The sequence below is a fragment of the Mercenaria mercenaria genome, chromosome 9 (genome assembly GCF_021730395.1).
Source record: "Mercenaria mercenaria strain notata chromosome 9, MADL_Memer_1, whole genome shotgun sequence".
NCBI lineage: Eukaryota > Metazoa > Mollusca > Bivalvia > Venerida > Veneridae > Mercenaria > Mercenaria mercenaria.
This window is the reverse complement of record NC_069369.1, coordinates 53,574,254-53,600,851: the sequence shown is the minus strand read 5'-3', so window position 1 is coordinate 53,600,851 and position 26,598 is coordinate 53,574,254. Positions and strand designations below refer to the sequence as shown.

The 26,598-nt window shown below is 33.6% G+C and overlaps 1 protein-coding gene across 1 annotated transcript in view; it reads right to left on the bottom strand.

Moving 5' to 3' along the window:
• Positions 1-7,982: 7,982 nt before the first annotated feature.
• LOC128559285 (neuropeptide receptor npr-1-like) overlaps positions 7,983-26,598 on the bottom strand; it is a 148,828-nt gene continuing 130,212 nt past the window's right edge. Inside the window, 1 exon segment of the mRNA XM_053550567.1 lies at positions 7,983-8,362. Within this exon segment, the coding sequence (XP_053406542.1) occupies positions 7,983-8,362 (380 nt within the window).

The following is a 26,598-nucleotide window of genomic DNA, read 5'->3' as shown; positions in this document are numbered from 1 at the left end:
CGAAGAAATTGTTCTACAGTATAGATTTTAATGAGACTTCTCTCAGTACTAAATGAACATATAGAATATGGTGAAATAAAATGTATGTGTCCGTGTGCTTCTCTTTGATATATTTGTCCGGCAAGATGAAAGAAATTCGCACCTTGCACACTAATTTTAAGAGAGTATCTGGAGTTATTTCACAGAAACGTTTTAATATTATACTTTAGAAAGTAACTTTGCCACTCACGGGTTGCCATTCATTCACAAAATGAAACTGAGTCAAGGCTTTATTCTGCGTTATCCTGAGAAGTGACATTAAACCATTACTAAGTCATCTGGTTTATCAGACGTGCAGAACTACCTTAAATTGCATACACTATTTAACTTTTCGAACAACTTGAAGGATGTTATGGCGTGTTTTAGTAATCACGTTACTGACATGAACAATATGATGATGACTATACATATTTCAATGAAATAAGACAATCCAGTCAATTAGCACAAGCTATTTTGGTATTTTTAGAACGGTGTTAAGTGGTGCTAAAATTATCTCATTTTTCATTTACAAAAGCAAATGTAAGATGTACTAGTTGACCATCGCAAGGAAATCTGTTTTACATACACATACTTACGATTCGCTTTATTCAACCGCCTCGGTAGCCTAGTGGTAGAACGCCCGCTTCGAATGCGGGAGGCCGTGGGTTCGATCCCTGGCCACGTCACACCAATGTTGTAGAAATGATAATCGTAGCTTCCTCGCTTGAGGCATGTCACGTGTCTACGGCGTGATATTTCAGTGAGGCAGCACTATAAAGTTGGGTATTGTGCTCACTGCTACAAGCAGATACCGTCGATATTTACGTTAAAGGGACATCAGAGCGAGAATTATGACGTTGAGTTTTGAATAAAAAACTTCCATTTATCTATCTCATGTAAAGCCCAAACAATAGAATTTGACAAAAAACTAACATAATGATGAAAAATCGATTGGAGGACAAAACTACGGGGTCACCGAATAATTTTTCTCGTAATACCATCTTACGTTATCCCTACCCCTAAATTACAAGACGATTTAATATAAGCTTTTTACCTTATATATCTCTTTTCAAATCTTAGTATTTTAAAGTCTTATTCATCAGAGGCTCGACATAGATGTGAAACGAATCATGATACGTGAGAAAATGTTTCTTTTTCAAAAGATGTGATTACAACTGTATAAAACGCGACTTCAGTGTGAAATGATTTCAATGCAGAAAGTATAAAACGTCAATGGCCTTAAAATACTGATCATACTCTTTTTGAAATTAGCTTTGAATATATTGTTTTCTATATGATAATAATTGTGTTTTCTACTTTTTAGCTCATCTGAGCCAAAGGCTTATGGTGAGCTTTTGTGACCGCTCAATGTCCGTCGTGCGTCGTGCGTCCTTCAACATTTTCTAGAAAAAAAATCTTCTTGAAAACCACTAGGCAGATTTACACCAAACTTCACAGAAATAATCCTTGGGTGGCTCCCTGTCAAATAGGAAAAAACTTGAAAAATCGTCCTGTCTTAAAACACAGGCATAGGCCTTTGATATTTGGTATTTAGCATTGCCACGTGGTCCTCTACCAAGATTGTTTAAATTATTACCCTGGGTTGAAAAGAGGTCCACATAGACTTATATAGGGAGAAACTTTTAAAATATTCTTGTCTGAAACGACAAGGCCTAGGCTTTTGATATTTGGTATGTTGCATTACCAGGATCCTCCCTAGTCCCTTTCTGCCGGGCGCTGCGCCCGGCTTAAATATCTTAGCGCCCGTCTATAAAATTTCAATATATAAATTTTCATGTACACATTTTATCACCTGTAAACATAACCAGCCGATAATTACCTGTTATGATCATGCCCGGAGATGAAATCGATATGTTATAGTCGCGGAACGTCGTCACGGACAGTGTTTCAAACAATCGACTAATTTTACCGCCAACTATCAAATTGTACTTTCGTTTCCGTGTACGACATTTTTTTTTTTGCAAACCACATTTTATTTGTTAGCACAAAAAATTATTTAAGATGATTTATATGGTCTTATAGTAACTTAATAATGAGGCTTGAAAAAATCTAAAATAATCTTGATAAAGAGACACAGTTTTCTTAATTTGAGCGGCGAAGTTTCGTTGAGAAGTTATCGGAATTTGATAATGTTTGGGTACCTATAAAAGTACGTCTGAATATATTTTGATCGTTGTTCCTTGAAAATAGGACATATAAGAAGGTAATGCATTTCGTCACCGGTATCATTCTTATCACATAGAAAACACTTGCGATCTGACATGTCAATTCCTTCCCATCTTCCAACTTCAACTGGCAAAAAATGATTACCTGTTCTGTATCTTAGTAGATAAGTAGAAAGTGACTTGTTTAATTTCAAAAGATAATTTTCAACACCACTTGGAGGAATTTGCCTTTTATATTGTTATTCGTGAGTTTACGCCAAAGACCAGCTCTCCAGATGTTATCAAAGGCTTTTGTAAAATCCACATAAGAACAGGACAACATTTTTTCTGGCTTCTTCATATCTCTATCAGTGAGTTTGAAACAAATATATGGTCTGTTGTTGAATAATTCTTTCGAAACCCAGCTTGATTTTCCAATAATATGTTGTTTACTTTAATAAATCATTTAGACGGTTGTTCAAAATTGACGTGAAAAGTTTTCCCACGCAACTTACAAGAGTTATCGGCCTATAGTTTCCAGGGTCTTGTGAATCACCCTTATTTCTATATATAGGTTTGATTATTCCCTCTGTCCATTTGGATGGAATTATACCATTATCTAGGACTAAATTAAACAGTTTTTCATAGATAGGTAACATTTTAACAATCAATAGCCGCCGGTTTCTTTTTGCCACGCCGGTATTTGGCAAATTCAGCCCATATTTATACGCGCTTTACAAAAATGAAAATTGCCTTAAATACATTAACCCACCTATTTTAAAGTTAGTATGTTTTGATATGATATCATTACTAGTTTTTTGTTAATCAGTACGAGAAAATTACATTTGCCATGGCAAAAGCGGTTTTGCCATGGCAAGTCGGTCTTTTGCCATGGCAAAATGTGTTGCCATGGCAAGAAAATTCATGATTTTGCCTTGGCAAAATTGCCATGGCAAATTTGTTTCATTTTTCTTAAAAAGTGATTTTAACTATTTCCAAACGAATGTATTGATTGGTAGAAATATGTTGTTTCATATCGGTAACTCAGTTTTTTCAGGTTCTGCCATGGCAACTTTGCCATGGCAAAATTTTACCATGGTAAGTTTGCCATGGCTAGATTTTGCCATGGCAATTAATTTATTTTCTCAAATATTTTGAAGGAAGTTTGATAATTTTAGTGATTATGAAATACAATACTGACAGGAACAGAGAAGATTTTAGATTTCTTGTGTTGGCACATTTAAATCAGCAAGCACAGAATCTTGCTACATAGGTTGTTTCACCATTATTGGGATAAATGCTGATTGATTTTCAGTGGCAAGAAGTAGTTTTTTACTTCCTTGTTTTAATGATAAAAATTGATGAAATGTAGTTGTAATATCATATATCGTTGATCATATGACATATATTTTTTCTGTTTAGAACAATACATATATTTCTCGAATTACATATATAAAAAGTAAGCTTCTTTCGTTTAATATGAAATACGATATTAATTATTATCACAGTATCTTAATCTTTGATGTTATATGTGACTCGAGGATTTTTTTAGGCTTGGAAAATCTAAGCCGCGCAAGAAAAGAAAAGAAATCCGAATAGAAAGGTTTAGCGCTTTAAAGTTTTCTGTCAATCTTTATCTAAATTTAATTGCGAACATTGAGGTACTTAAGCTTTCTGGAAATAATTGTGAATACATCAATTTATAATAACGAAAAGAAAAAAATTGTATCAGATAGTTTTGTGCAACATATGCTATGTTACTAAATGAGCATTTTGCTAGCATTTGTTCGGAAGTTTAACGTGTCAGGCAAGCGAATTTTAAGTGCATCGGTGCAATTTTAGTTGTATTTATATGAAATTATTATTAAATGACAGTACTTAAACACAGAGACTTTTTTTGCGGAGAGATAGAGCTCTTAAATTGTTGTTTATGAATGGCAAGGGAAACGTCTAGTTTACAAATCGAGCTATGTCCTACACGTTCTGCTGGGAATCATTAGTATTTAAGTTGGTTTTTAGGCATGACCAAGTTATTATTATTATTATCATCATTATTATTATTATCATCATCATCATCATCATCATCGTTATTATCATCATCATCATGATAAACACGTTCAACGGCGCTTCACTAAAGAAACGCAGCCACACATGGCGAGAAATTTGAGATATTATACGTTTGAGTTTAGCAAGTTATTAAAGATTTCTGTCTACATTTTTCAAGATATTCTCTAAATATTTGCATGCTCCATGTGATTTTCTTTAACAGTGCACCGTTATGACGTTACGCTTGGCGTAATGATTCTGACGTACGATCTGTATGTGTTTTTGAATAATAATAAACAGTTTCAGTCTTCTTTGTTTAGTATGGAAATAAATCGGGGCCTGTTAGAATGTGCTATATAACGAATGTGAAGGTCATATAATGACCATATTTATTTTTACAAGTATCAGAACATGTGTATTTTACGTCAATATATAGAATAGAAATATGTATTTTCCACAAAGCAGCGGTCCCACATCTATATGATTTTTCACTGAGGAACTGACGTATCCTGCATTTAACATACGGCCCAAAACATACGCTAACTTACTTTAGCACTATTTACTTTCGCACTAGCGTTAAGTGTCGCAAGTACAGTTAAACAGCGCAAGAATGAAATTAAATGTTGCATCCACCGTTAGCAAACGTTTTGCCGCAAAATCATCTGCCACTAGAAGTTGCACTTTTGACATTAAATGTTGCAAGAATTTGTACACAGATATATATCGTAATATGAACTTTTAATGTCGACAATGCCTACTGAAAACTAAGACATGTATTTATAATCAATTATGTAATAGGCTTGGATCTTCAATTGTAAAATAATGTGGTATTAGCTTTAAGCCCAATGGAAGTTATACATTCTATTACATGTATACTTTTTGAAGACAGCAGTCTTAACATGTATAATTATCTAAATTTTACTTCCTTGTACATATTGAAAGACGAGGACCTTGCTCACCTTGCCTTTATAGTTTGCTGTTTTGATAGAGGGTCACGCAAGAAAAAGGTGAAATTATTTTGAAATAGGGAGAGTGTTTGTGACAGGGAGATGTTAAAGTTTCCACTTAAATGATACGGGATGGTAATGTCGTGCATTTGAGGCGTGTGGTAGGGATGGGGTAAAGGTGGGGAAAGGAATGAATGAATAATGATAATATTGTTATTATTAATAATGATACAGGAATCTAAAATATAGTAAAGAAGTAATTTTAAGGGAAACAGAAATTGATTTGTGGGGTGAGTGTAGATGACTAAGGGATCAATTTGGAATGTAGAATGATAATGTGATACTAGGAGGTAATGCCAAGAAACTAAAGATATGCAAAATATCAAGGCACCCTGCTCGGTATTTGAAATAGTGCAATGAGGACAACACATGATCTTCAGCTGGATAGTCGCCTTATGACATTTACTAAAATTTCAACACAGAATTAGAACCCATGATCACTTGGCAAGAAAACATTCGTTTTCCACAACATCACTGGTACACAGGAATACTTCATGGACAGATTAAAGTCTCATTTGTGCAAAGGCACGGGCGTTTTCACGATCGGTGCAGTTTACACTTCTTGCATATCAATCAGTTTGCCATTGGTTGTCTATCAACATATTCGAGTGTGATCCCTCGGTGGCAAGGCCTTTCTATAACGCATATATCATACAATAATATAATGTCGAGTGCTGGAGTTAAAATGTCATGCTCTCATGATGGGATGTTGTGCGATTGAACTAAAATGTCTTGCGCACAAAATATAATGTCATACTGTCGAGATAGATGTCGACACTCGTATATAAATATCATACAGCAGCGTGCGTGAAATTGAATTTGTCAACCCGAGGGCAGAATGTCAACCGAGGCGAATGCCGTGTGGTGACATTCTGTTTCGAGGTTGACAATACCAGTGTCACATACGCTGCCATATAGTATTTGTTTTATTATACCGAATAAACTTTTGTACAAGATGTTTTAAAATTATAGTGCATTTAATATACTCATTTAATATCCCATCAATCCCAGGTGCCTTGTTATTTTTCAAACCCTTAATAGCTTTTTCAATTTCTACTATTGTAATTGGAATATTAAGGCAACTATCATCCCTATCAACAACGTTTATTAAATCATAATCATCGTCATCATTGTATTCATCAATATTGTTTATATCCTTGAAGTAATTACACAAATCCTGTAGATCAGGAGGGTCAACTTGTTTCTTATTCTTAATTATTTAAGTAACGCCAGTAATCTTTTGGTCTTTTGCTGTGCATTTCACGAACTTTTTTCCTTTTTACTCATTTTGCTTGTTGTATAAATTTTGATATCTATTCATAGTATCTTTATAAAATTGGCATGCATTTTTTAAAGCTATATCATTATATTCAGACGGATATTTTGCAACTTCTTTCGAGCTTTATTATATATCTTTCCAGCTTTCTTGCAATTTATACCGAACCAAGGCTTCTTTTTACCTCGCTTATTTATATCAAATTGTCTACGTGATTCAAAGGTTGTTTCTGCACTTTTAAGAAAAATACAAGAAAGTGTATCTGAAATCATGTTTAAGTGCAAACTATCAATATTTTGCCCGTTGCTGTAATCATTAAGCATTTTTTGTATGTTTGTGACATCTATTTTATCTGCAATTTCCACAACTTTGGTTGGGTTCCAATTTAGTCTGTTTATAGCCTGAACTTGATTATTTTCTAATTTGTTGCATTTCGTTACAATATTGCAGTTCAAAACCGCGTGACCATCCGAGTACAATTGATGTAAACTAATTATTTCAAAACTATTCAGTAATTTAAAAGCTTGTACAGTTGCAATACAATAATCTAGTACCGATATAGTTTTGAAAGTCATTCTGCCTGGAACATCTTTGCCAAACCTACCATTTACAATAATGAAATTATTATTTTTACATATTTCAATAAGTCTATAGCCATGATTATTATTTTTTGTTTTTGTCATCAGACTTTCTTTTCAGCTTAATGCCGTTAGTTTCTAATGAACTGTTTTGGTCAATAAAACTAATAAGATCATCATCCATATCAAAAATATCTGACAGAAAATCGTCACAAGACGTATAATCACATAGTTCGGCAGTGTGTGCATTGAAATCGCCAGAAATGTATATATAGTCATTTTCACTTCTCATTGATGCTATCTCTGTTTCCAACAATTCTAACTCATCGTTATCATAGAAACGTGATTTTAATGGGGGTACATATGTTATACCAAAAACAACATCATGTTCAAGTATGGTACATGCTTTAGAAAGTTTAAGCCAAAGTACGTATTCAGACTCGGTTTCGAGAACTTCAACAAAATTACTGAGACTGCTTTTAACAAATGCGCCTATTCCACCTGATTTCCTTATGTATTTTTTCTTTCTCGGTTTACATATGAAATCGTAATTTGGGACAGAGATAACATCAGTGGGACCTAATTTTGTTTCTGTAACAAAAAATAAGTCATATTTACTAATCAACTCGACGAAATCTGGAAAGTTAGCTCTACGTTTGAGGCCACACACATTTAATGTTCCGGTTCTCAAAGATTGTTCTACACTGCTGCTTTGTATGTTCATATTGTTCCTACTCTGGGATATCCCCCTGAATTCCTAATGTTCAGCATCAACAGACACTTGTAGGTCCACAGGACCTTCGGATGCTCCTTGACCGATCGGTGGATTCGATTCGGGCGGTCGATGCGTCATATCCCGCTGCTTGGTCTCCAGCTGCCTTATTGCTTGACTTTATGCGTCCATACGATCGCTCGTAGCCGATTCACTATCGGAATCATCAGAACTGATCTCGTTCTCGCTTGATTTATCAGAGTTCATATAGAGGTAATTTTCGGATTCAACGATACGGTTCAGATGTCTGTTTTTCGCGTCCGACCTGTAGGAGGTTGTTGGTCGGCTCATTGCCATGACAGCTTTCCAGTCCAGAAATTCATCCGTAACAATCTTCTTTTTCACTATCAATTTTGCAGGAAATCCGTTGAACACAGTTCCCTTCTTATTTAAGCTTTTTTTGTTTTTGTATTCAGGCCATAATCTCGACCGAGCGTCCACTATTTCTTTCGGGTAGTCACGGTTTATTCCGTATGATGGTTTACCTTGTAATTTAAAGGCTTGTGACAAAATAACGTCGACATCTTTATAGTCCCGGAAACAAGCAACGATAGCCTTGGCCCTTGACAAGTAATTTGGTTGTTACGACCGCTTTTTGGCGGAGCACCAAGTCGATGGGCTCTTTGGACGAAGAACAAGCCTGAAGAATCAATACCTAGGTGCGTTTTCAAAAAGTCAATGATTAAATGTTCACAGTTTTCGTTTAGATAAACCTCCGGTATACCTCTAAAGATCAGGTTGTTTCTGCGGTCTCGTGCCTCGGCGTCAGTCCTTTTATATTCGAGTGTTTTTATACGACTTGAATTTGATTCGGTCAGATGGTTAATGTGGTCAATGTTTTGTTCTGCTTTTTGAACCCTAGAGTTTAAATCATAAACACAACTCATCACCTTTGTAATACTGTCATGATTTATCTTAGTGCCAAAAGTCCCACCTGTTGATCTACACCTTCGTTATCTATTTGTGACCTCTGTAAATCCGTCCGCGTCTACAAACACGCCGCCATTAGCACCATTACTGCCACGTCGATACAAATTTTCATCCGAAATGAATCGTTCCCCAACAGTAGTATTTAATTCTTTTGCCATTTCTGCCAAACCAAGTCCAACAGACAAGATTGTTCAGTTTCACTACCAAATTTCACAAATAATGCTCAAGAAATACATGTAGTAAAAATACCAAAACTTTATCAGAGCTCGAAATCGCCTCGTCTTTACCTAACCATGTCCAGTGAGAGGATCAATAAAAACTACCTGCAAAACTTGAAAAATTGCAACTGCTTTTAGCGAAAATTGGGAAAAGTCATACCTGAAACAGCAGGGTATTTCGGACGAAACAAATTCGGATAAGTCAATACACAGTGTCAGAGTAAGTTGAAAACATCAAAGTTAGATTAAATTACGTTTACTTTAAATATTCTTTCATGAAATGAGCTGAAGATTCATATAAAACACGAGACATAGAATTATTGGTAGGTTTAAAAAAATAAAAGGTGTTTGACACTTGTAAGGATCAAATAGATCGACATTACATAAATGTAATTCCTCTCAAAACTTCTATGTTTCTTTAAAAACTTAATTAATGCAAGAAAAAAATCACCATGCATATTTTCTTTTAAATCCAACTTCAACGGAATTCAAATAGAAAATATTAAATAATGATTCTTGCATATATTCTTTCATGAAATGAGCTGGAGATTCATATAAAACACGAGACATAGAACTATTGGTAGGTTTAAAAAAATAAAAGGTGTTTGATACTTGTAAGGATCAAATAGATCGACATTACATAAATGTAATTCCTCTCAAAACTTCTATGTTTCTGTAAAAACTTAATTAATGCAAGAAAAAAATCACCATGCATATTTTCTTTTAAATCCAACTTCAACGGAATTCAAATAGAAAATATTAAATAATGATTCTTGCATATATTTCTTCTTGATGTACCCTACCCTGGGGGTCCCAAGTTTTACATGGACTTATATAGAAAATTCTTTAAAAATCTTTTTGTCTGAAAGTTAAGGCCTAGGCCTTTGAGTTTTGGTATGTAGCATTGTGAAAAGAGGCCCTGCCCCGGGATCACTTGTTATATGAGTTATATTGGAAAAAATATTTCAAAAATTAGATCATATTTCCTAGACTGTTTAATTATATTTACCTGATGACCCCAAGTGATTGGGGTCACCTAACTGTGACCTTGACCTACTGACCTGCTTCCCTGTTTTTTTATTATCCAGCCTTGAAATTTGGATGGCATGTACAGTTTTGCACACCGATTTCAAAACTGACTTTCAGCGACCATAAAAGTGACCTACTGACCTACTTTCTTAATATTTTAACATCAGTGATATGTTATACTAATGGTCTTTAAAGAAATTTACCGATAAATATTTCAGACGTATGACCCTTGACTTAGTCGCCCCCTCCACGGGAGTAAATGTTGCTTCTAGCTTGTTTTTTCTTGATATTATCCACGCAAGCACGCACATATACATGGACGCACGCATTCACGCACGCACGCAGGTCAAACATGTTTCTTATTTCGTTTCTTACTCCAGTCTAGTAAACTTTGACCATAAGTGTAGTTGCCATGGGCTTGCCCGGTTATTATCCACTCCATGCAAACTGTTCACATATTTTGACGGCCGAATTTGGTTTAACAGGCCAGAGTTAATTTTTAATTGTTTTGAAATTTCATGCCACAGGCGCTATTTGAAAGAATTAAAAACTTCTATCAGTTCCGTAAACATGAGAGGTTTCGCTTTCAATACTATCCTAAAGTTACGTATACGTGTGACCATATCCTTCTAAACTTCCGAAAAGTGTACTGCTATATTGTTTGAAAATTGTTACATACTAAATTTTGACACCTCTGATCCTTATTGAAATTAAAATAAAAAACGAAATATTACACATATATACATGTATCCGCACAAATCCTTATATCTCGTTAATACGAAACTAGGGGTTGCAAGTTTGAGCCGAAGGTCCTCCGTACAAAGTTACGACTGTTTAGTCGTCCATATAGATAATGGCAACACAGAATTAAACATGTTTAACATTCAACAGCTCGAGATTTATTAGAGTATTTACTTGTATTTTTGATATTTCATAGGTTTCTAATGTTAGGAAAAAGTAATGGATATGGAATATGTTTCTATTATGTGTCTATGCATACAAGTATATCCTTTCTTATCACACATCGCTGGAGAACTAAAACCTCTTTGCAAAGGATTATGTTTCTATCTAGCAAAGTTGTTAAATAAATTAACCTCTTCAGAGCAACAGCCTCCGTACAACAAACCAAATCAGAGTGCCTAACTACTCTACAATATGTGAAAATTTGTAATAAAGTTTTATAAATCAATAATGTTTATTCGAACATGATAATGCATTTTTTTCAACTTTTCTGATGGTTTAATAACTTCGGCAAATTACATTCATTTCCCACGTTATTTGTTATGTTGAAATGAATATTTCTCATTCTTCATTTGAATGCATACCTTATACGTCACGGAAATTAGCGACCTGTGATGTAATTTTATGCAGGCACCTGTAAAATATCTAAACATTAAAATCTGAGTTTTACACTGAAATAATTTCTCCCAAGGTAACACAGTTTTAAAAGGTATTTTAATTTGATTATACTAAGAAAAATCCATTAGACTGAGTACAGTTTTTCTAAAAAAGAGGATGTGTAGGAAAAAATACTCAATTGCGCCTGTCCACCTTGTGATTTGGGGGTAGGTGTAGCGTAATGTTATTTTACTAGAAATGAATTCGGTGACCCCGTAATTCTATTCCTTCTATCGGAAGAAAATAAAATTTTCATCATTATTTTATTGTCAAATTCTATCGTTTGGGTTTTACATAAGAAAAGATTGAAGGAAACTTTATTTAAACGTTAAAATGATCTTCACAAATTGTACACCACGTTTAAAGATATTTTAACATGGAAACATGAGTAATAAGCAAATCGATACTTGTTGAGTGAAGAAAACAGTCTGACCAACGTGAAATCAAGGTTCATAGAAAATGGACATCAATAGGCGTTTTTGAAGGCTTGTAAATAAAAAAGTTACAAAAATATCAAAAATGTTAAATACGCATTAAATGAGGAATATGCTGAATTTCATATAAAACAAAATGTTGAAACGGAACCCTTTAATATCAACTTAGGCGAAATCCACCTTAAGCCTCATAATTCTACAATAAAGCAAATAATGTGTTTTTGCCGGGACAAAATGATTTGTTTTCTTCTTCCTTGACGTTTAAATCTTGTCTGTAATAATTAGACCGACGACATTTTGAAAGCAAAATTTTCATATTTACATCATTACTTTTTGAAATGTTTAATTCAGTCTATGATAATTTTGTCAAAGCATTCTAACATATAATACAACAGATTAACAAAAACTGCATTTGAAAACACATGCAGTTCTACAGGACTATATGAGCCTTGCCATGGGAAAACCAACATAGTGGGTGTGCGACCAGCATGGATCCAGACCAGCCTGCGCATCCGCGCAGTCTGGTCAGGCTCCATGCTGTTCGCTTTTAAAGCCTATTGGAATTGGAGAAACTGTTAGCGAACAGCATGGATCCTGACCAGACTGCGCGGATGCTCAGGCTGGTTTGGATCCATGCTGGTCGCACACCCACTATGTTGGTTTTCTCATGGCACGGCTCATATGCTTTTCAACAACCTCTGTTTTTGTTATAAATATTTGAATATTGTCATAGAGATGTCTTTTAAAATATGCCTGCTAGTTCATGTCCATTTTCAACGGCTAAATTCAAATGAAATAAAATATATTTGATATTTCTGGAAAAACTGTTTTATTAATTCGAAGTATATCAACAACTGAAACGCAAATGATATTTTTACGTTGCCTTCAATAGTGTATCCGCAAAAAATAACATAACGTTTTATGAAAGTTAATGCATACGTTACCGTGTACCGACACTGACAACTTAGGTAAAACCAAAATAAAACAACGTTACAAAACCTAAGCAACAACATAGTAAATGTCTGTGCCAATTTGAAAAATGTGAACAGATGAATAAATACTTGGTCCTGATAACAAATTATCAATCCTCACTGATAAAATTGTATCAGTATGTTCATAATATCTTACATAATAGCAGAGCCTGTGCCAACATTTCTTAGGGAACAATTATATTTAACTTGTATCAACATTTGTGTGTGTGTTGATAATTGCTAAGTGCCTTGATAATGTATGAGTTTGTTTGATACTGTATTATAGTAAAATTCTACATTTAACGAAGATTTCTACATTTAAGAACGGATTTGGTGCTGTTTTAGATAATTGTATCATTGGTTTTGAATAGTTTCTTTCTTTCTCGAATATTGTATTACAACCACTGATTTCTTATACAGGCTACGTAGTCATTTAAGATTGGAGTTTTATAAAATCCTAGTAAGGAAGATTAATCACTGCTACTATATAAGTTTATAAACACATTGCATATATCAATTGATTAATGCTTTGAGTCACTGTGACTATCCTAACTCTAATACAGTTTTGCAATGTACTTCATTGTGCGGTACACACAAAATCGTAATGTTTGTATCGAATCCATCGGTTTCTATTACGTTTTGGTCATTGAATGTGTGAGTTTCTGCGGAATACTCCAAAACAGGCAATATTTAAATACATGTATCTATTCGCTCAACAAGACGTTAAAGCCGAAAACGGTTCACCATGTTTTATAAGTTCTCTGATATTTTATTTATTTTTGTAACAGAAAATAGTTATACAAACCCAAACATTTTGACAGTCAGCAGATCAGTCACACATAATAGACCCAAATGGTCCTTAGACAAAGTTAAGTTTTTCTTAATTTATAGGTCTGTTAGCGTTGAGACGTAATGACGAGCACATAGGTTAGGTAGTATCTTTTCATGATTCCCATTTCCCTCCTGATAGGCCCTGCCACTATTCCTCAGAACTAGAAAAACAATAAGGACTTTTGATTCTGATTTTCTGACATACTGTAGTAAAGAAATCGTTTGCAAACGCTGTATTTATTTTTTACATTTGATATTTACTTCAGGCACGTTTTGGGAAATTAGGAAATGTAAAGAGGTTTCTATTCCAGTACTTCTGTGAAATTATAATTTTTATATGATACTTTGTTAAAATTAACATGGATGTCTCCAGAACAAAATGATATGTAAGAATATATTTCTATTTTCAAACTGGTTTTGATAACTATTACTTTCTTGTGTTATTATTGCCGGATGAGAATTTCTGACAAGTTGAGACTTACCCTAAGCCTTCTTTAAGCAAGGGAAACAATCTGTTTATATAGTGAAATTGTTGAGTGAACACCGTTTTTTAATCCTAATCCTATCCATGTTATATCAGTGCAAAGGAAAAGTAACCTATCTATGTTAAATTCTATGCATGATAATACAGTCATGCATCTTACAGTCCTGAAATTGATTTCTTTGATTTTCTTATGTTTCTAGATATTTTTCCCATACTTTGACGCATATATATGGATAGTGGAGATTGTTCCAACAGTAGCCTTCTCAGCATAGTTTACCTTGTGAAATTCTGTGGGTTTTGACTTTTTCAAAAAAAATCGTCTGTTTGTTGACAAATTTCACCATAGAAAATGTCACACTTTCCCCCGGGCATTAACTTATTTGATCTTTACATAGTTTTTTATGATAATTAGAAAGTTTCTTTGTCATAAATCGTATATGTCAATCTTTTCGTTGTAAATTATGGAACGCCGGTACTGCATTTCATTGTAATGTATAAATGTATGTGTTAACAAGTAAAGTACCGTGTATTTAATGTGTAATTACAATTTAAAATTATCGTGTGCTAGTATATTGCATATCTATCAAATGTCCGTTGTGTTGTATGGTAGTTGATATTACATTCATTCCAGCTATTGTGTTACGTTTGATTTGCTTTGCATTTTGTTAATTTGTGGTTGTAAATAATAGCTGCAGTTTATCATCATCTTATCTATAATTTGTCATCATAATCTTTTCATATTTTTATCATACTTTAACTTTAGACTAGTAAGTAAGTAATTTGAGAAATAATGGAAGTAATAAGTGACGTATTGTAATCACGTGACGTATGAACTTAGTAGCACACATATTTTGTATAAGTAGCACATATTATTTATGGGAGTCTACGGAGGTATGTTGTACCCAAAGGAGCAGTTTTATGCCCTTATTTGTATTTGCTATATGCTTACCATATATTCTATATTTTAGCTTCTCCCACCAGACGGCTTTTTACCTGGTGATGTCACGAGCCGGAAGTCCTATACCCGAGGTTTACTTGTCTATACTCGCCTGGATGTGACTTCCCAGCGCAGAGATCTTTCGTCCTATGGTTGTGCCTTAACCGCCAAGACGCTGATTTTTGTAGTCAACTGAGACAGCTCATGGATACAAACACCTACAAACACCGGACATGGGGAGCCAAAAAGGAGTCAACGTCTTCGCGATTTATTGGGACATTATTTTACCAAAGATTAGTTCTTAGTGCTACTTTAAGTTTTTAAGTCAAAGGAAACATCTGTTATACGTCAAGATAAAAATGAACTGTAATTCATAGAAATGAACATCTTTTAGAAATCGGATTTTGAGCTCAGTTGTTTTTTTTTCCTCTATTTCATTATCATTATCTATATCATTAACGCATAATTTAAGAGGTTTCTGTTTCAGGCATTAAAGACTTAAAATATGTTTGTTAGGCAATGCAGGTCCAATATCAATTTATTTTAATGTCCTCACTAAAGGAAAACGTGTTTGTACATGATATCGCAAAGGTTTTCGATGGGACATTTAAAGTATTACAACAACTTGTGTGGATGAAATTAGAAGAGTAATTTAAATTATAAAACATTTATCATTTGGAATGGTGTTGCTAGAAATTTGCCTGACATTCCATGAAAAACCCACCTATTTGTTTCACCTTTTCCACATTTTCATTGAATGTTATACTCAAATAAACATGAAATCTGAACATAACCGTATATAAATCTTATGGTTAATGCTTACAATTCCTTCCAATACTCATAAAAAGTTACAATTTGCAGGCGTTTGAAAGGAGTATGAATGCTATGAAAGTATTACTTTAGTTTTTATACCACATACGGATAAACTCGGGATTGTGGACTGTGACCTAACAAAAATGGTCTTTGTATGAGGATGCAAATATCCACTCAACTTTCGTAAATTATTACTATTATTTTTGTGAATGAATGAAATACTGTTAAAAATGTTTTTAAATGTAAGACTAATTATTACAGTTGATTCGTTATCAATTAACTGTAGAACCGTAGTTATTTATTTTTTACTTTTCAAAGTTAATGCAAGCAGGAGATAACTACTTTATTTAATATATTGGACTTGGGACTGTATGACCAGTAGTCCCTCCCTCGTCGCGAAATCCAGGAATGTACTACAACCCCTCAGAACTATCATCATTGGTCAAATAAAACCGTTTTTTTATGCACACAGGGACCAAATTCTTGCACAATTCTTAAAACTTGAAACCTAAATAATACTTTTCAGGGAAGGTGTCTTTTAGGGATTAAGTCTGCGTCGACGCATGCAAAAAAATGCATTATGTTATTTTAAAGATGTTTCGAATACTTCCATATTGATTATACATCTATACATTAAAATGTGTTTTGATATTAATTTTCTTATTTATTTGCAGTACTGTGTTATAATATAGATTGCTTTCAATGGGTTACAGTAAAGAATTTGTATGCAATCCAACAATTGCTAAATATTGGACTACACGAGTAAATTGAATATGTATATTAATCACTTTCCTCGTGCAGTCCAGTATCAAATAAACTGTTCAATATTAAACAAATATTGAACTCCACGTGGAAAGACAGTACTGAGTCCAAATCAAAGCAGTTCAATATTAAAATAACAGTACTGCGAATACAAAGGAGTGACGTCATGACAGTGTTTTAAATAACAGTTCAGAAACCATAATTATTCTAAATATTTAAACACCGGGAAAGCGATTAACAAAGTTATTATTAGCCAAAGTCAAGTCAAAGTCAAAAAGTTTATTAGCTTAAACATATACATGTCCATCGCCAAGTCACATATTTGGCGGTTTAATACTAACATAAATACAAACACACATATAGAAAAGTATGACATATGTATGGTATGAGAACAAACATACAGTGATAAAACAAGAATTAGAAGTTTACAAAATATAACTATCAAAGATCTCAATTTGCGGAATCTCTCTTAACCATTGCAAGATAGATAAATCTGGCTAATTTAACCAGAATACTTTTCTTGGAAGATTTCATTATATTTCTAAACTTATTCAAATTTGGCCAAGTATAATAGTATCTAGGTAAATACAAAGTTCTCAGTTCAGAGTAATACGGACATATCAATAAAAAATGGTACTCTGACTCAACAACTTGCATATTGCATTTTGAACAAAGTCTAAGGTTTCTATCTATATTTCTAAATCGACCTTCTTCAATAGCTAATCTATGTGCAGAACATCTAAATCTTGACAATGCATTTCTTTGTTTAATATTTGTAACGTAGTTCAAATATTTTTCAGTATTAAACTCTGTTTTAAATTCTCTATAAGTTTCAAGTTTTCTAGAAATTCTTAAGTCAGCAAACCATTGTTGCACATATTGATCTTTTATTCGTTGTATAACGTTATCTATTTGTGAATTGCTTACTGAATTACTATCCCATAGAAACTGGAATCCAAGTTCACATAGTAATCTCTTAACATTTAATGACCAAGAATTAACAATGTTTCCACGATCATTTGTTAAGTACAACATTTTGTACAAAAGAGTACCAGGGGTTTTCATTATTCTAGCCCAAAATTTTATAATTCTTATTTTACGAATGATAGATAAAGGCATTTTTCCAAATTCCCCATAAACAGCAATATTCGTAGTCTGTTGTCGTACACCCAAAATTTGTTTTAAAAATTTAAGATAGACACGCTCTATATCTGGACCACTATGGAAACCCCAGATTTCACATCCATATGTTAATATTGGCAATATCATTGCATCAAATAGCTTAATTTTTTCTGTAACATCAAGACTAACGATATCAAATAGTGAATTAAGTGAATATAATGCTTTAGTTGCTTGGTGAGCTAATGCCTTCTGAGCTTGATAAAAACTTCCGTTTGATGACAACGTAACACCTAGATAAGTAAACTTTTGTACCACCTTCAACACTTGGTTGTTGTAATATAGCTCAACATTCTCAAGTCTGTTTCCCAGCTTGAATACCATTGCAACAGTTTTGTCAACATTTACTGTTAAACCCCACTCTCTGCAATACCGATATAATTTGTTTAAGAGTATTTGTAACCCTTCTTTAGAATATGAAAAAAGAACAGTATCATCAGCAAACAATAACAGAAATATCTGTAATTCATCAAGTGTGAAAACATCAATTGTATCATTGCGCAATTGTTCATACATATCATTAACGAATAGTACAAATAGTAGAGGGGAGAGTGGTTCCCCTTGTTTAACACCCATATAACAATCAAAATAATCAGTAAGCGATCCATTTACTCTTACACATAATTTTACACTATTATACATGCTTTGTAGCATTTTTACAACCTTAGATGACACTCCATATTCTATTATTTTAAACCATATACCATTTCTATAGACTAAGTCGAACGCCTTTTTAAAATCAACAAATGCTGAGTACACTTTTCTTTTGTCATGTTTAATTATTTTATTGATAATAGAATTTAAAACAAATATGCAATCAACTGTAGATTTTCCCTTTCTAAAGCCAAATTGATTATCAGAGATAATATCATTATCATCAGCCCACTTACGTATTCGTGTATCGAGTAATATTGAAAATATCTTAGAAAAGATGCTAGTAAGAGTTATCCCTCTATAGTTATTTACATCGTTCAAGCTTCCCTTTTTCGGAATAGGTACAATAATACCTCTAGACCATGTCTGAGGATATACTCCAGATGAGAAAATGAAATTAAAAAGTTTACACAATATAGGTGAAAAAGCATGCTTACATTCAATAAACATTTCAGGGATCAAATTATCTTCTCCCCCACTTTTACCTCTTTTTAATGATGATATTGCCTTAACAACTTCATCAACAGTAAAATCAACGTCTAACTGTTCAACATTGTTAACATTAAAATCATTACGTGATAATTTTTTCTTCTACATAATCACTCGTATAAACATTGTGATTTGCATATAATGATTTAAAATAATCGTAAAATTCTTCAGGCGAGATAGAATTAGTTTTATGTTTTTTCCTAATTTTTTTTAATTTCTGACCAAAACTTTTGAGGCTGGTCTGTAGCAAAACTATGTAATTTTTTCCTCTGCTCAAGATTAAATTTAGCCCGTGATCTCCGTTTCGCTATTCTAAACAACCTTCGTTTAGTAATCAACAATTCACCGTTATTGGCCGATTGGTCTTTCCTATACAATTTGTTTGCACGCTTCAATTCACGGCGAGCAGTCTCACAGTTACTATCATACCAAGGACTTTTAAACTTCCTACTTTTATTATTGGATACATTTCTTTTATTATTTGACCTACCAAAAATTTCGAAAGCTTTGCTATATAAAATATTCGACATATTTTCAATACCCTGATCTAAACTAGTGCCTTCTGTAATTATATCATCAACAGCTGACTCGATATTGAGTAATTCACAATTCAATGCATCAGTATACAAATGGGAAGTATCATTATTCCATAACAATGTCTTTGTAGGAACAAAACCACCGTTTTCTTTATTCTGATCACATTTTAAAAATAATCCAATACTTATAGGTGCGTGAGGTGAGAACGAATGCATATCGTGAATAACAAATAGCGTAATTTTGGTAATTTACGAAATCTGTTAATATTGCTAATAATCATAATGACATTCATTTCGGATTTTAATGAATATTTGGCCTTTAAAGCTACCAACAACAGACAGCTTTGGGCTAGGAAACATAGGTCTTGGAAATTTCGGTCTACCGCTTCATCCACGATCTAGCCAAAGGGCTACACAAAACACACGACCTAAAAACTGTCTGCTCTCGGATATTTTTCAGGTGGACCCTCGTGCACTTTCATCTCTGGTTCATCACAAATTAATGGACATTTTGTATTACCACGTCATTAAGATCCGGAAAATATGAAATGACAACTTGTGTGGCCGAGGCGATTTATTGCTTGATTGATAGCGACAAATTACACTAATGCCATTGAATTACCCCTGGCAATGTCCAGGGAGTGAATAAAAGATATTATACCTAGCTGGCACTTGTATTAATAAGTAAAGATCGTAAGTACCTTTCCGCCTATTTATCTACAAGGAATCTGGCTACTTCATCTTGTGACCGGGGTAATTGAATGGTGAAATGATCCCCTAGGACTGTAATTGCTTGAACGGATATATCCTTACATATGAAAACCGGTTAACTGTTTGACGTCTTTTGAAGGGCGAATTGAGAAGCTGTTAATTAACATGCCTGATGTAACTATGTACGAATTTCTCAATCTATTGATACTGTAAGAGAGTTTATTTCATCAATCTTATGCTTTACTTTTCTTCAGTTTCGTTCATATCATCTTTCACTGTGTAAAGTCACATTAACTTCCTTTCTTTTTACTTGAAGTTACTGCTTTAAATGTTAAAATGGAAAATATCGTTATTCAGTGCATTTGTTTTTGCTAGTAACATTAAAGCAAATTACCTTCAAATCCCTGTAGCAGATTTAAAGTCATTCTCCTTAATATTGAAAACACACAACAGTATTGTACAATTAGGCAGGAGGACAAAATAAAGTTTCAATGAAATATAGCTAGTTTTGGAAACAATAATGCTGTAGTCCAATATTGACATTTCCAGTTCAAAGTGGAGGGGGGGGGGGGGATAGTTTGATGTGAATCATTGCATAACCATCCTAAATTTATGTAGAGTTACAATTCAGTACATGAATAAAGTTATTGAGTATTGTCAAAACAAACCTAATAGGTATTGCATCTGCTAACATGTGAACTTGTGTATGTGTAAGCTTATATTATGATCTCAAGGTTTGTGTGCAATTGCAGTCTATGACAAAATTTAACGCGTGAATACGTTTTAGAAATATAAAAAGAAATCATGTCAATTTTGGGAAATTTTCCAAGTAAAAAGAGATTATAAGAATTGTCAAAACAAGTCGGAGTTATGATACCTGGTAGTTGAAATTATAAAATCACAAAATTACGTTCTTACTGTTCATTTGCACCGGTATCCTATCATGTTTGATTTGTTACGACCGCAGTATTATTGTGAATATGGTGAAGAAAACACAACTGGAACTTAATAATTTATATAGAACACAAACAAGATTATATTGATTAAAACTGGATGTATAAATTGTGATCCCGGCATATTGGTTTTTGTTGCTCGCAAAATAGCCGAAAAGTGTTGTTTGTATTTGTTCGAATTGGCTTGGATTCAGAAATATAAGTAAGACTCTCTCAGAAAACTTTTACTGCTGCAAAACTTGCACGAAAAAACAAAAACTTTTTATTGTCCTAAATTGATCACAATCAAGCAGGAAGCTAGTGAAAATGAATGAAAATGCCATACTAGTAATGTATGTGCCAAAAAAAATTATATAAATAAAAAAAAAAATATTGACAATGCCTATCCTGTTTCAACTATATGAGGAACAAGAGCTGTCGGAGGACAGCAATCCTCGGCTATTTAACAGCCTCGTGAATTGAATGAATATAAAGTCGAAGAAGGGGCTTAATTTTGTAAAAACACGAAACAGGGCCAAGGAACTCACAAAATGCATATCAGCTCATGACAATGGACTATTGTGTGACGTTTCAATCCACCCCTATTCGCAAGTAAATCCATTCCCATTAGTGGGTACTGAGACACCAGCCCACATACAAAACTTAACCAAAAACCATTAGTGGTTACTGAGATACCAGCTTACACACAAAAACCTAGCCGAATCGGGACGCCGGCGTGGACGCCGATGCATGGGCTAGTCCAATAGCTCTACCTATTCTTTGAATAGTCAAGCTAAAAACTATAGTGAAAACAGGTGTAACCTAAAATAAACTATTTGTGTGATATTTCAGCCTTATAAATGTAAAGCTTATGCAATCACTAATATGACGTATTATTTACAGAAATACATATTACGTCTTTGTAAAATACAGTGACAGGTTTTGGCTGTAATTCTTAACATCGAATTTTCACAGAGTATAAATTTAAGTTTGTCTGACATACTCATGAGCATAAAATAGTGGTCCTTTTCAATGGCTCTTTCAAATAAAACAGAACGATAATCATCATGGGCATAAACGGTATTCCAACGCAAGATTTTCATATCTACCAGTTTCAATTCTGATAGGGGTAACCCCACATCTGAATTTACTTAATGTCACTCTGTTTTGTGGCGGTGATATTACCTTGCAATAACTTTCAGTGCAAAATTCAGATTTCAATGAGCTGTATGTTCTCAATTTATTTCCGCCCTTACCAGAACTGCTAACATTACTGTTGACTTGCCCCATCCAGCCTTGAATAAACTGCTGCATTGACATATTCTCAACTTGCTTACAAATACTATTTTTAGAAATACTAACACCATTATTACAATAAACACCAAGGTTAAATGAAAGAAGTTTCTGTTTTACACAGTAAAACCAATTACAACAAGTTCTACCTAATCTAATATGTGCAGGTGCTCTGAGCTGTATTGTTAGACAGTACAATCCGTTGCAAGGCTCCTGTGGAAATAGCTTGTAAAACGTCAAAAACATGACTCCGACTCTGCCACTCTGATATGTAAAATACGTGTTCTGTAAAAATATGTTCTAAATAAAAACATGAAAATTTTACTTTAAAAACTACATTTTGTTTTGCTTTATAATATATATACCCGATCGTACGTTAAAGTGCGTAGTGCACGCACGTTTCGTAGCTTAAAGTATGCATAGACTAATGGGGCCGTGTATCTTTTTTAAAGATACTTCTTGATTCGCATAAACGTTATTGACAAGATCCCTGTCATTTGTGAATGTAAACGAACGAATTAATCAAGTGTCATCCACAATGTTTACCTAGAAAGCTGCAGATAAATATTATGATTTATAGTTGGGTGCTGTTTTTTGAATACTCGTCTCATCTTGATTAATCTAATCATTGCACTAATCTGTAATGACATTTGCACTTGTCAGTTTGTTATTAACAACATAAAAAGTGTTTGGCCCGTATTCAAAAGAGTGAGCAAAGAACTTTGCACACCCAAACATAAACAACATACTTATTACCGTGAAAAACCTGCTGAAAATGTAAAGTTATTTGTTTTATTCTCAATGCTTATAATCATCTAACTTAAAGTTGGTATCATTTTTTAGTTATATTTTGCGGTTCTCTGAGGTCATAGAGCCTATTCAATATAAATATTTCGCTAAATTCGTTGATAGAGGGCGCTGGGTGTTGCATGTTTCATTAAATGTTGCTCAGTTGCGTGCTATGCTTTCAGTATATGATTATATCTTTCCTGAGGTTTTTTATTATATATATTTTCTCAAGCAATTTGTGCTTTACTTATTGTCCTTTTGTTGCGTTTGCGTGTTAAGGATTCTCCCGTTCGGGATGATATTCATTTACTGTAAAATGATTTTGGAACATGGTTGTGATTTAGACTGCACCGTAATTGAATCTCCTCGAGTTTGCCACCGCCGATTCCCTCCTATGTTCTTTATTTGTTTGTTTTGTCCTTAATGTGCAATATCTGAACCAACACTTAGTTTTGGCGATTCCATTCATCGCTGGGTACCCGCAACACATTAACAGAAACCACTACCTTAATCATTTTGCGACAAGGATATACACCGCAACGCAATAGTACAAAGAACTTGGGGCAAAACGAAAATAATGCAATACCTATTTTTCAAGTTTCACAGAAACGATGAAAGCGCCCTCAAAAAATTTAAAGTATTCTGTTAGCTCCGTTTTGATTTGTCATTTTCCTATGGTTCAGTGTTTTTATCTGGTGATACTGTATAATGCTTATTAAAGTGTTGTATGTAATATAGTGCGACCCAGTATACATACATTTAATGCAGAAATAAATCTATCTACCAACTTACGTCTTGAACAAAATGTGAGATTTTCAAGTAAATTCATAGCGACAAATTGCAGTTGTTAGATGAAATCATAACTGAAATCTTAAAAGAATAAGCCATTCATGCGAGCCAGTATTTCGACAACGTTTTATTAAAGTGTACATTTCTTTAAGACAGCATAATTATAAGGTACCAGTCAATTTAATGTCTGAGTGTGGTAACTGAATTGTGAAATTGTCCGTAGAGTCTGTTATTGACCCTGAGCGGACATATCCTTGGTTCCTCATGTCTCTCTAAATTTCTTTGTACAACAAATATCAAGGACACACACATTTGAACAGATATAGTGCTTAATTTTGATAAATTTTATCTAAAGGTAGGATATTTTTCGTTATTTAATGACAGAGCATGTATACAATAAAAAGAAGTTGATTTTTTCACTGAAAGATCTGTTGCTCACAAGTGAAATATATATTTGATCTGAATTGTAAGCAAATAAATTGTCATTTTATTTCAAGATTTCCATTGATTTTCACATTTACCAATGTTAAAGGTGCATTAAGCTCAATCGAATGTAATTTACGGAGATATTACTAACTAATATGTCATATTTAAGTTTTAATTATTAACATGCAAACATATGATAATGTATTTTATTATTCCTTTTGTGTGATATTAATTGATTCTTAAAAAAGAACATATCGTTACACTGCAGACAAAACATAAAGCAAAAAAATAGCTATTCATACATATAAAAATGACATTGTTGACAAAAAGCAAGTTTAAAGCATTGAACTTATTACTTGCTTCCATGATCCGAGGAAATCAATTTAAAGGCAGGCTATATCTGGTTTAAACAAAATCTTATAACTATGGTGGCTGAGCTTTGCAATTTTGCGTGTTTGAAGAACCTTTCCAATGTGTGAAGGTTCCAAGACAAAACTTCTTAAATAATGTGAGATTTTAGAGAGAATTGTTGAATTGAAAGTTTCAAGAGAGCAATGTGATATATTGTTTCATACTTTTGAATAAAATAACTTGGATTTTATAACTTGGATTAGTCATGTAAAATAATGAGTAGGAAAATTGTCTTGATTATTCTAATAAAAGTGACAAGTGTTTCTGCAGTAATTGACTGGTGCCGGTAATTGTCGAAAACATCACAACGTTATTTCGACCCTGTCAGAATTGCAGCGTACTTTCGGCATACTTCCAATATGCTTTGCAGTATATCTGCGGTATATTTGCAGCAATGCTGCATTTTTCCATTCAATATCAGTGCAGTAAGCAGGAATGCAGTATATCAAATATTTAAATTATGTTGAAAATATACTGCAAATCGCTCAGCAAGCAATAACCACAGTAAGCAGTTTTCACGATTCGCTGCCGAAAGTGCATAGTTCTCGGATATCAGCGCACTTCCGTAAAAAAATACCGTATAATTTATATTGACACTTTAGGTCGTGCAAATTTTGCCTTTTAAAGTGATGGGAGTAGTCGTAGGAAGTACGTGTCCAAGAAATCATCTTGGTCGAATCGAAAACATTTTGGACAGCCAAGTTAAACTATTTGGTCGAGTAATATGATTTGAAGCCGACACACCGTCACATAGAATTCCAGAAAATCTTAACGTATCTTCTTCAAGTTCAAATGTGACTGGCTCAAAATGTCCTTATACTTTTTTGCCCCTCCACGCCGCCGCCCCCAGCCCCCATCCCCAACCCCGCACCCCATAGGTTTTTCTAGATGGTGGGTGGCGGGGTACTTAGATTTGCCCTAAACACTTGTGTCGCATGTATCTTAAAAAGTATATGACATAGAGTCATGAAAAACCATACAAGAAACCATACAGCATGTGAGGTTGTGCACCAGGGGTTTTATTTGACGTTTCACTCAGTAAAACCAGATTTATGGCTCTTGACTTAGTCAAAAATATGCGTAAATGGCCTGAAAGTTTGTGTCGCACGTATCTCAAAAGGTATTTGCCCTAGAGGCATGAAACGTTAAAGGAGTATTATTCAGCATGTGAGTAAGAAATTTAATTAATATGAAACTGTTTATAACATTGTGCAATATATTGTGTAAGAAAACATTGTTCATAATTTCTAGGTGGTGGGGTAATGAAAATTTACTTTTGTGGGTGGGGTGAACATTCTTTAACATGGTTAATATTTCTTGAACACAAGCACGGGTTTGTAATATTTTTTGGTACAGTATTTTTTGTCCTTGCTCTAGCTTACATAATCCAAAATTTCGTAAAATTCTATCCGCTTGCTTTTTCATGTTTTTAGGAAATACTTTGTGTTTTTCTCAGTTTCAGATACTTTTGACATCTCTCAAGAGTATTTTTTCTGTGTTAATATATACATATAATGACTTTTTATGCATAGTTATAGTGGTTGTATTAATTATGATGTAAAATAGTAACATCAGAGTGATTTTTTAAGTAAATAGCTGTTTGCACATGTTTTATTATAACATGTATGTATTGTTTCTATACCAATACCAATTTAGTGTTCGTTATAAACTTTAATTATTGAAAAAAGTAGCACGTGTACCTATTGTTTTTATTTTTTAT